Source organism: Raphanus sativus, chromosome 1, assembly GCF_000801105.2.
Source record: "Raphanus sativus cultivar WK10039 chromosome 1, ASM80110v3, whole genome shotgun sequence".
In the NCBI taxonomy this organism is placed as follows: domain Eukaryota; kingdom Viridiplantae; phylum Streptophyta; class Magnoliopsida; order Brassicales; family Brassicaceae; genus Raphanus; species Raphanus sativus.
In genome coordinates this window covers 4,161,457-4,172,561 of record NC_079511.1, presented here as the reverse complement: position 1 = coordinate 4,172,561, position 11,105 = coordinate 4,161,457, and the positions used below count along the sequence as shown (strand labels likewise).

General features: G+C 32.7%; 2 protein-coding genes and 1 long non-coding RNA gene across 3 annotated transcripts in view; 2 read left to right on the top strand and 1 right to left on the bottom strand.

Annotated features, from left to right (window-relative positions):
- The first annotated feature begins 5,096 nt into the window (after nt 1–5,096).
- On the top strand, nt 5,097–5,520 carry LOC130509787 (uncharacterized). The gene is made up of 3 exons (XR_008943740.1): nt 5,097–5,173; nt 5,273–5,341; nt 5,468–5,520. It is a non-coding gene; the product is annotated as an uncharacterized LOC130509787 (long non-coding RNA).
- Nucleotides 5,521–6,150: 630 nt separating this feature from the next.
- On the top strand, nt 6,151–9,954 carry LOC108814048 (probable LRR receptor-like serine/threonine-protein kinase At1g07650). The gene is made up of 16 exons (XM_018586585.2): nt 6,151–6,278; nt 6,375–6,446; nt 6,520–6,591; nt 6,670–6,741; nt 6,815–6,880; nt 6,977–7,045; nt 7,130–7,165; nt 7,254–7,312; nt 7,387–7,778; nt 7,858–8,053; nt 8,130–8,267; nt 8,362–8,480; nt 8,570–8,780; nt 8,885–9,125; nt 9,211–9,361; nt 9,439–9,954. The coding sequence occupies exons 1-16, from the start codon at nt 6,151–6,153 to the stop codon at nt 9,799–9,801; spliced, it is 2,385 nt and encodes a 794-aa protein (XP_018442087.2). The 3' UTR covers nt 9,802–9,954.
- A 307-nt stretch (nt 9,955–10,261) lies between these two features.
- The window catches only part of LOC130495623 (exocyst complex component EXO70H1-like), a 2,485-nt gene continuing 1,641 nt past the window's right edge, over nt 10,262–11,105 (bottom strand). The window contains exon 2 of the mRNA XM_056987043.1: nt 10,262–10,291. Coding sequence (XP_056843023.1) covers nt 10,262–10,291 — 30 coding nt within the window. The remainder of the gene's footprint in view (nt 10,292–11,105) is intronic.

The window sequence follows — 11,105 nt, the reverse complement described above, 5'->3', positions numbered from 1 at the left end:
CGGCAACAGATCGAGTTTGTTGCTTTCTGCCTCATTCGATTCAAGGCTTATCATGTACCAATTTCAGAGTATTCCTTGGGAGGTTTTTATCATTTGGTATCAGAGCAACACTCTGAGTTTGGTATTCATTCTCTATCACTTTCTCATCTTTTCATCTTCTTCATCCATCTTCTACCTTTCATCTTCTTTTCTTTATTTAAAAAAAAAAAAAAAGAGAGGACTTGTTGCTTTCAAGTGTTAAATCCTTCTTGGTCATATCTGTTAAATGTCGTGTTCAAGTTTTGTTTTTTTTTAAAAGCAAGATTTGAGGACAAATCTTTTTTTAAGAGGGGTGGAATGATATGATCATGGGAAGCATCAGGACATGTGTTCAGTGTTCGAAGCATATCTTCTCAACCACAATCAATAAACGCATGAAACCACCTGGAGAATATAGTCAGCTCAATTACAAAGGTCCTCGAAGAAGAATCATATCAAAAAGAGTTCAGTTTATATTTTTGGAACCTTGAGAGTGATTCTCAAATTTGTTTTCGATCATGGTGTGTAATATCCATTGGTCAAAACTTTTATGATTGTTGGTGTGTAATATCCTTCAATCTAACTCAATCAAATTTGGTGTGTCATATCCAAGGGAGATTGTTATAGGGTAAATCAGGAGCTCTTCCGCAACTTCTGTGTGACCTTTCGACCCACATCCCTTGATTGTTTGTTGCTCCAAGTTACACATCTTTTTCTCGTTGGACCGGTGCGTCACATCCGGCAACAGATCGAGTTTGTTGCTTTCTGCCTCATTCGATTCAAGGCTTATCATGTACCAATTTCAGAGTATTCCTTGGGAGGTTTTTATCACCCGGGATACCCCCACGTTAATCAAAAAAAAAAAATTATATTGTTATTTATATATGATTCCAGGTATAAATAGTTTTATTATTCTCTTTTTGGATATCAAGTTATATGTATTTTTCTACCACAGTTTATTTTAGTTTTAAGCATATTGAAACCAGATTATATTTAGTTGTACTTAGTTTGATTCATCTGCTTAATCTGTAAATATATTCTATAACATCTGCATAATTTGATATATGTTATTTTTGAAAGAAGTTGGAAAAAACTAAGTGTTAATCAAATTAGAATCTTATTAGAAAATAGAATCAATAATACGGTAATCCAAAGAAATAAATAATTATAAATATCATAAGAATATAATAATCCTTTTAAAAAACCATACAATTATTTATGTACAATTGATTATGTAGATTTAAAACTATCTGGGAAAAAACAACTTGAACATGATTCAAAAAATCTCAAATACTTTTAATATATATTTCCCTTTTTAGTTATTATTAAGATAAAATAAGTTATTAATGAAAAAACTAAAATATAAATATTGATAATAGAAGTTACATAATAACTTTAATTCATTAAAATATCTTTGTAATTGATCACTGTTAAAAAAAATCTATGGGGGTTGTCTCTGTGCGGTTGATGATGTGCACACATTGATCTTTAACCACTTACTACGCTCAGAAACTTGTATGTTTTTACATCTTTTACACTTATATTAGAGCCTGAAAGTTCACTGGTCGTGCTTAACTAGTTTCAACTTTGTAGTATGTTGTTACACCTTCTAGTCTTTCAACCTTAACCAGTTTGACCGACGGTAAGCCAGTTGACAATATCAAATTGATTTTCTTATGAGACATTGATCAGCATAGTTTTTTTCTTTGGTGGGTTGTGATTGACAGGAGGATTAGCGACTTAGGAGGCAGACCGTCTCCTTTCCCTCTATTGAGTAACATGGACTCTATCAAGACACTATGAGTTATAAACAATACAACGTTTGTGTTTTTTACTTTGTATAAGATTCCTAGAAACTTTTTTTTTTCATTCAACTTCGAATGCAGGATATGGAGAAAATTCAATTTAAATGGTGCAGTTCCAAAGTATATTGGGCATCTGAGGAAGCTTAAAACACTGTAAGTCATGTTCATACGTTACCAAAAGTAGAACTTTAATGTTATTTGTTTTTTTTCTCACGTAATATATACATAAATATTTAAACCTAGATTTATACACCTGTTATTTTTCACTTCACATCAAGATTTTTTATTTATTTATTTTTCTTTATTTTTTCTTTGTTTTTTTTAAACTTTGCATCAAAATTTCAACAATTGTTTTTGTAAATTTATTACATTTCATGGTTTGTTATGTCAAAACCAGATTTGTCTTGTTTAGTTACTTGTCCTTTTTTCAAATTTAAGGTGAAGTATAAATTCCATAATAATATGTTTATTTTTATACTCCTAGTTTAGTACTCCTTCTATTTTTAATACTTGATGTTTTAGATAGACTGTTTTGTCTAAATTATACCATATTTTCAATTTTATATGATAAAATTTATCTACAAATAATGTTATGTGACCAATAATAAATTATACTTTATTATTGGTCCAATTGCGATTGAGTAAATTTTAAATGATGCATTTATTTAGGAAATATAAAAAAATAAATGTTTTATTAATTTGTGTGCACAATTATAAAATGTCATATTACTCCTAATTGAAAAGTATGTACTACTCCCTCTGTTTTTAAATAATACATGTTTTGAGATTTTCACATTTTTAATAAAACATATTAAAATTTACTTATTAATGCATAGTTTTTTGTTATTTTATATTTCATATATTTCTAAACCAATAAAATTTCAAGAAATGCAATTAATGTTTTTGAGATTCACAATTATTTATAATTAGTTGACAAAAATTACATTGAAAATATGAAAAATACATCTTTTTGAAACAAAAAAAAATCTTAAAACATACATCTTTAAAAAACAGAGGAAGTATTTAATAAGCTGATATATTTTCTAATTACTTGGTCAACATTTTGTTAAATTATTAAATAAGCTGATATAAATATAGACATCTCAAAGTACAGCATCTATATTTAAATTTCGACGACTGAAGTGGCCCATAAGCTCTCATCATTACCATTACCTACTTCCTAATTCACCATATGTCTTTCTCTCCATATCTCTTACACGCTTTATCCGAGAAGTGATACAATATTTTTATTCATTCTTTTTTAAATTTGAAAAGATGAGTTCTTGGCTTAGCAAATATTTCATCATCCTCCTCTTCACACTAATTTTCCATCGGCGACTTGGATTTTCTGACAACAATAAACTCCACGAGGCCGAAGGTAATCTTAAAACACTTCGAATCTCCCTTTTCATCTTTCTAATAGTTTCCAGCTGAGATTATTACTTTGTCTCTCATCTCTTGTACGTTTATGTATATGAATCTATATCACCTACTGGTTATTTCTTGAAATTTTAAAATGGCAAGTGAGAGCACTGAAGGAGATAGGGAAGAAGCTAGGGAAGAAAGACTGGGACTTCAACAAAGATCCATGTAGTGGTCAAGGCAACTGGGTTGTTACCACTTACACATCCAAAGAGTTCGAGAGTAATATCACTTGCAATTGCTCCTTTCTTCTTCTGAACTCATCTTGCCATGTAATCAGAATGTAAGGCCTCTTTTTCCTCCTCCTCTTCCCCTTATCTTCTTATAATATTTACCCATTTTTTGGAATTTACAAATATATTTAGTCTAAGTAATGATGTTGGTACCGAGTCATATACTTTAGTACTGATCTCATCAGTAAATAAACCATGGGAGTATGAATATTCCACGGTTAAAATTACTTTATCATGGAATAGTATTTAGGAATTGCATCAGTACATTTTTTATTTACTTTTAAAGCAAAAATAAGGAAAACAAAAGCTAACAAGAGTACTGACAATGTTTATGGTCACAAAACGCACTAATCACGTTCTTGGTGAGTAGGTAGATTTAATTATGTTTTTATTAACTACACGACGCACGCGCTTTAGTGATAACCGCTAACAATATACCATGTCTACCAACTTACTAAATTAAAGTCCAAGTTTTTTTAGTAAGGAAACAGGATTAGAATCATATCGTTTTTAGGATGATTAAGAGAGCTAATCAATAATGGTGTATGTACAAAACACTTGTGAAACTACAGAAGATTTATTAGAAAGCTTAATAGTTTTGTTTGTCTCTTTGTGACCACAAGTTTATATGCCAAGCTGTACATGGCAGCTGATCGTTGACTGATCCGTTGACTATATAGGCTAAGATTCAAAATAGAGTAACGCGTTTACTTTGGAATTTGTTTTTATCGTAACCAGAGATTTGTGCCGACTTAATAAATCGTCAAAGACAAAAACATTCCAACAATTCAATGAATTTACCTCCAAAAGTCACTTTAATTATTATTTTTGGTGTCGCCTCAGGAATCTCTTTAAACATATGTTTTTAATTGTTATCTTATAAAACTAACATTACTTATTACAAAATAAAGTTACTCAGAGTGTCTGCGATACATGAGAGTATTCAGAATGCGATTTTGTCATTATGTTGAGATGAGACTAAAATTTTATTTTGTACTGATTGTCTAAGTAGATGAAAACAATTGCTGCGTTCTTAATTAGACGTTGTAAATCATATATCTATCATGATTAAAAAACAAAATAGAAAACACTCCAAAATATTACTCCCTCCGTTTCAAATTATATGTCGTTCTAGAGGAAATTTTTTGTTTCAAAATAAGTGTCGTTTTCGGTTTTCAATGCAAAATTTATTGAGAATATTCTCTTTTCTATTTTTCTATTGGTTGATACATGGTTAGGTGTATTGGTAATAGTGTTTTTATTTTGGAAATATGTAAAATTAAATGTTTTCTTAATCTGTGTGCATAAGGTTAGAACGACATATAATATGAAACGGAGGGAGTAAATAACACGATTAAAATATTAAAGTATTTTATTTTATTTTATTTTAACTTACGCTTTAATATGTAAAAGATTTGCCCTAAAAAGTTATTGCGGAAATTTCTTTTCTGCCCCCAAACTTACAGTTACTCACAAAAAATAGCTTCTCATTATCAGTTGTTAAACCAACTGTAGATTATTTATGGTTAACTGTGGTTAAATTTTGACAAAAAAAACAGTGGGTAAATAGAAATTCTGTATCCGGTTTAACCTCATATCCGGTTTTTGTGCTCTGTTTTGCAGAGCTCTGAAGTCGCAGAACCTAACAGGCATCGTCCCTCCTGAGTTCTCGAAGCTTCGCCACCTCAAAGTTTTGTAAGTCATCAACGCAAAATAAAGTCTTCAGAATTTTCATAGATTCTTACAGTCTTAGTGATAGAAATGGTTCAATTAACACAAACAAGTTGGTTGCAGAGACCTTAGCCGTAACTATCTGACTGGTTCCATTCCAAAGGAATGGGCTTCTATGCGCTTAGAAGATTTGTAAGTTACTATACTCTATATTATTGCTTTAAGATGATCTAATGATATTTAAAATATAAACCATTTTCTTTAGTTTTGTAATAACTGTTGTTGTCTTTGTGGGTTTGACGATGTTGCAATACACAGATCTTTCATGGGAAACAGATTGTCTGGTCCGTTCCCCAAAGTCCTAACTCGCCTCACTACTCTCAGAAACTTGTACGTTGTTGTTAAACCTTTTACACTTGTTCTGAGTCAGAGTAGTAGAACTGGTCATGCTTTAAAAAAATCATAATAATCATTCCTTTATGATTCTACAGAGTTTCAGAATGATCTATGTGTTTGAATTCATGCAGGAGCCTCGAAGGAAATCTATTTTCAGGACAAATCCCTCCTGAGATTAAAAAGATGATTCATTTGGAGAGACTGTAAAGTTTATTTTCTCTCACATAGACATAGAACAACCTTAGAATTGATAACCAATTGTAATGTAGGCTAATAATATCTTTATCATATTGTCTGATTTTTGCATCAGTCATCTTCCTTCAAATGCTTTCACTGGCCCATTGCCTGAAGAACTTGCACTGCTCCAGAACTTGACTGATATGTAAGAGAACTTAGTCTTATTAAAATGGTTGATATGACAAAACAGCAAGTAACAAACTTAGTCATTGTTGGATAATCTCTAGTTATATCTTAAATGATTGTATTTGTGTGATCCTAGGAGGATAAGTGATAATAACTTCACTGGCCGCATACCAGATTTCATCGGAAACTGGACAAGTATAACGAAACTGTAAGAGTTTACTTCTTTCTCCATAAACAATTGCATGTCCTCAAGAAAATACATACAAAACCTAACAAGTTTTTTTTTTCCTTTTTGCAGGCAGTTGCATGGTTCAGGTTTGGATGGTCCAGTACCCTCTAGTATCTCAACCTTAACCAGCTTAACCGATCTGTAAAGCCATTGACAAAACCAACTTCTTTTCAAACTGGTTTCCTCGTGAAACATTCATCATCATAGTTTTTTTCCTTGGTGGGTTGTGATTGACAGGAGGATTAGTGATTTAGGAGGCAAACCGTCTCCTTTCCCTCCATTGAATAACTTGGCCTCTATCAAGACACTGTGAGTTAAGAAAAAAATACAACGTTTGTGTTGTCTACCTAATATAACTTTTTTTATTCAACCTCCAATGCAGGATATTGAGAAAATGCAATTTAAATGGCCCAATTCCAAAGTATATCGGGCAGCTGAAGAAGCTTAAAACACTGTAAGTCATGTTCATACATTGACCTCTAATATTATCTATGTTCCCATGAGACTGAACTTCTGTCTGTTTACTATGTAGTGACCTCAGCTTCAATCTACTAACCGGTGAGATTCCCTCAACGTTTGAAAATATGAAGAAAGCAGATTTCATGTAAGTGACCTCAGCTATGAGAGTATTCTTCCTAAATCATGAAAGCGTTTTCTAAATAAATCTTCTCTTTCAGTTATTTGACAGGAAACAAGCTGACAGGAGCTATTCCAAGCTACTTCGTTAATAAAAACAAAAACGTGTACGTTACTTAATCCCCAAGCTAAAATTTCAGTTTTTACCACTTAGCACAAATTTAAAAAAAAAACTGTATATGTTCTTCTTGATATGTGTGCAGTGATGTTTCTTACAACAACTTTACCGATGCAAGTTCAATTACCGGGAGTAAATGCAGCGATGTTACCTCGTAAGTGTACTCTTATATATATTTCAGAATACTTTTGTTTCATTCGTTTGAAGAAATAACAAATGTTTTTGCTTCATTTCCTAGGAATTGGGTGGAAAGCTTCTCCATGGGGAATAAATCGTAAGAAACCAATCTCTCTCTCTGTATTGCATTTTTAATCATGTTTAGTGAACTGACAGATAAACAATCTCTCTGTTTGATGTTTCAGACGCAAGGAATCATCCTGTTACCTTCACCACATCCCTTGTCGTCTTCCTAAGAGAGATCGTAAGCAACAACGTTTTTAACAGTTGAAATAAATGGTGATCAGGTCTATGTTCTTGATTAAACTTAATTTGTAGATAAGTATAAGTTATACATAAACTGTGGAGGAAGTGAAGTTAAAGTGGACAAAGGAACGACATACGAAGCTGACCAAAACTCCAAAGGTCCTTCAATGTTCTTCGCTGTCAATCACTGGGCGTATAGCAGCACCGGGAACTTCATGGACAACGATGATGATGCTGATGATTACATCGTACAGAACACATCCAGATTATCAGTTAACGCTTCTTCCTCTCTCACCTCCGGGCTTTACAGGACGGCTCGAGTTTCTCCTTCCTCGTTAACTTACTATGGACTATGCCTTGGAAACGGTAACTACACTCTCCACCTCCACTTCGCTGAGATCATCTTTACCGATGACAAGACACTTTACAGCCTCGGCAAACGCTTGTTCGATATCTATGTTCAGGTATGTCTATAGGAAAAAAAAATGTAAAACCATAACATATAGTAGTAGTATTCTTACTTACTCATTTCTCTGAATACAGGATAAGTTAGTGATTAAGAACTTCAATATCCAAGAAGCAGCTGGTGGATCCGGTAAGCCGGTCATAAAATCGTTCCTGGTGAATGTGACAGAGAACAATGTGAAGATTGGGTTGAGGTGGGCTGGGAAAGGGACAACAGGCATTCCCATTAGAGGAGTTTATGGTCCTATGATATCAGCTATATCAGTGGAACCAAGTAAGTTTTTTTTTTTCTTATTACTTTCATATTTGAAAATGGATCATGGAATCTCATAGTTGCTTGTGTGTGTCAGATTTCAAACCTCCGGTGTATCATGACAAGAAAGAGATCATGCTAAAAGCAGGGATACCTGTTGCAGCAGCACTTCTTTTATTGCTCATATTTGGTATATTCTTGAAGAAAAGAAGTGACAAAAATGCTATTGACAAAGGTATTATAAACTTTAGTGTTCTTATCATGTTTTCAGATTCTATTTATGTTGGCTGAAGACTACTTTCATTTTGGTTTGTCTTTTGACTGAACAGAGCTAAGGAATTTAGATCTACAAACTGGAAGTTTCACTCTACGGCAGATAAAAGCCGCCACTGATAATTTTGATGCAACCTTGAAGATCGGTGAAGGTGGATTTGGCTCTGTTTACAAGGTAAGTCCACTTTGTGTTCTGTCTAACTTTCTTATGAATCCTTTTTACAGTAAAAAAAACTAGAAGATTGGTCCCATTTCTTGGTGCAGGGTGTATTGTCTGAAGGAAAACTGATTGCAGTCAAACAATTATCTGCAAAATCAAGGCAGGGAAACCGCGAGTTTGTGAACGAAGTAGGAATGATCTCAGCTCTACAACATCCGAATCTTGTGAAGCTATACGGTTGTTGTGTTGAAGGAAACCAGTTGATATTGGTGTATGAGTATTTGGAGAACAACTGTCTATCACGTGCTCTCTTTGGTACGTTTTAATTTTTTATTATCCTGAGAGTTTGCAACTGAAGAACCATCAAACCATGCATGCTCTAAATTATTAATTAAGGGTTATTTGGTTTTTTTTTGCAGGAAAGGAAGTGAGTGCTAGACTGAAACTAGACTGGTCAACGAGGAAGAAGATTTGTTTGGGGATAGCTAAAGGACTTACGTTTCTCCACGAAGAGTCTAGGATAAAGATTGTACACAGAGATATTAAGGCGAGCAACGTGTTGCTCGATAAAGATCTCAACGCCAAGATCTCTGATTTTGGTTTGGCAAAGCTGAACGATGATGGAAACACTCACATCAGCACTCGTATTGCAGGAACTGTGTAAGTCTCTCTCGTTTACTCGTGAATACTCTTTTAAGGATTTATATATATTTTTCTTTTGATATTTTGCATGTTTACGTTGCAGAGGTTATATGGCTCCAGAATACGCCATGCGTGGCTACTTGACTGAGAAAGCAGATGTTTATAGCTTTGGCGTCGTTGCACTCGAGATCGTAAGTGGAAAGAGTAACACAAACTTTAGGCCAAGCGAGGACTTCGTTTACCTTCTTGATTGGGTAAAAACATTCTCATCTCTTTCATCCACTTAATAAGTGTAAAACTCTATGAAATGACCAATGTAACATACGTGCAGGCATACGTTTTGCAAGAGAAGGGATGCTTGCTAGAGATGGTTGATCCGACGTTAGCCTCCGATTACTCAGAAGAAGAAGCCATGCTGATGTTGAACGTGGCGTTGATGTGCACCAACGCGTCACCGACGCTAAGGCCTACGATGTCCCAAGTGGTGAGTCTGTTGGAGGGAAAGACAGAGATGCAAGAGTTGCTGTCGGATCCTAGCTTCTCGACGGTTAACCCGAAGCTCAAAGCATTGAGGAACCATTTTTGGCAGAACGAGTTTAGCAGAACGCTTAGCTTCTCTACTACAAGCGGGCCTAATACTGCCTCTGTCAAGTCACAACTTGATGCTGAGGAAAAGACTGGACTTTTGGATTAATTAAACTTCTTATTACGTTCCAATTTATAAGTGAGAGATTCTTAGGAGTTGTGAAGCTTTTATTCTCTGTGTCTTTAAGTGTATATATAATCAATAAATTATATCTCCAAACTGTAAGATGAAAATTAGATAAAGATAAAAATCCTTAAAATACTGCAGTTGTCTATTGTATTCTGGCAGTTTGATCTTTGACTCTGTTTGGATAAAGAAAACTAAAAGTGAGAAATCACACTCCACTGAATAACATGCTTAAAGAGATATTTTGGTGCGGTACTTTGTGGAAAAGATCACCGTAAAAGGTTAAGAAGAAATTGGTTTTAGTCAACTGGATCATTCAAATTACAGAACATTTTTTCGATCAAATTAAGGAGAGAAATTTGGCATTCATATCAAAGGAGAGAACAATGAAGTGATAACTTAGATGTTATTTTTTTTGTTATAATATTTGATCCAATTTTTTTTAATCAAGCGAAAATGAATTGTAACTAATCTATAAAAATGAATAACACAATATTTCAATTTTTATATTCAAATTATTAATCCAAGAACCAACATAAATATAATTAATAATATAAAATTTAATTGAATATTTAACATTAATTACTGAATAACACTAAATTTTAAAATCTACAGAATTAACATTAAATATAGTATTGAAAAAATCTTGCTAAAACTAAAATTTTAAACAACTTTGTGATTGGTATCTTTAAATCGATATATTCTATTTATGTAATTTAATAGTTACTAGATCATGATCCGCGCGCCTGCGCGGATTTATCTTTTGATTCACATATTTTATATACATTTTGTATATTATTTAAATTTTATAATATAAAAAGTTAGAATGATCCGGAACCAAAAAAAATCGACCCGGATAAAAAATTTCAAATACCTACTTAGATCCAAATGTTGAGAACTCGAAAAACTCATACCTGAAATGAACAGATTTATACCCGATCCAGTGAGCTAAATTTCAAACATAATATCTTTTGTTATATTTTTAATTCATTTTGTTGGGTTGGTGAAATTTACTATTTATTCGGAAGATTTTTGGCTAACTTAATGGTATATATTCTTAGGTTTCTTTTTTCTAAACAGGAAAAAAAAATTTGGGTCTTGATTAAATTTATCTTATATATAAATTGATGCTATAAATAATTTTTATAAAACTAATTTGTAACATTAATGTCATTTTTGTTATAAATTAATATATCATGGTTTATAGGTTCAAAGTATAGAGTTAGTCGTCTTCATAGTATTGCTAATATTGATAGATACAAGTTAATGAATACATATAATATATT

Coding starts and splice junctions, on each gene's coding strand:
- LOC108814048 (XM_018586585.2), top strand. CDS start 6,151: ATGTCCTCAAGAAAATACATACAAAACCTAACAAGTTTTTTTTTTCCT. Junction 6,881..6,976: donor GTTAATAAAAACAAAAACGT/GTACGTTACTTA, acceptor ATATGTGTGCAG/TGATGTTTCTTACAACAACT. Junction 8,481..8,569: donor GATTTGGCTCTGTTTACAAG/GTAAGTCCACTT, acceptor TTCTTGGTGCAG/GGTGTATTGTCTGAAGGAAA.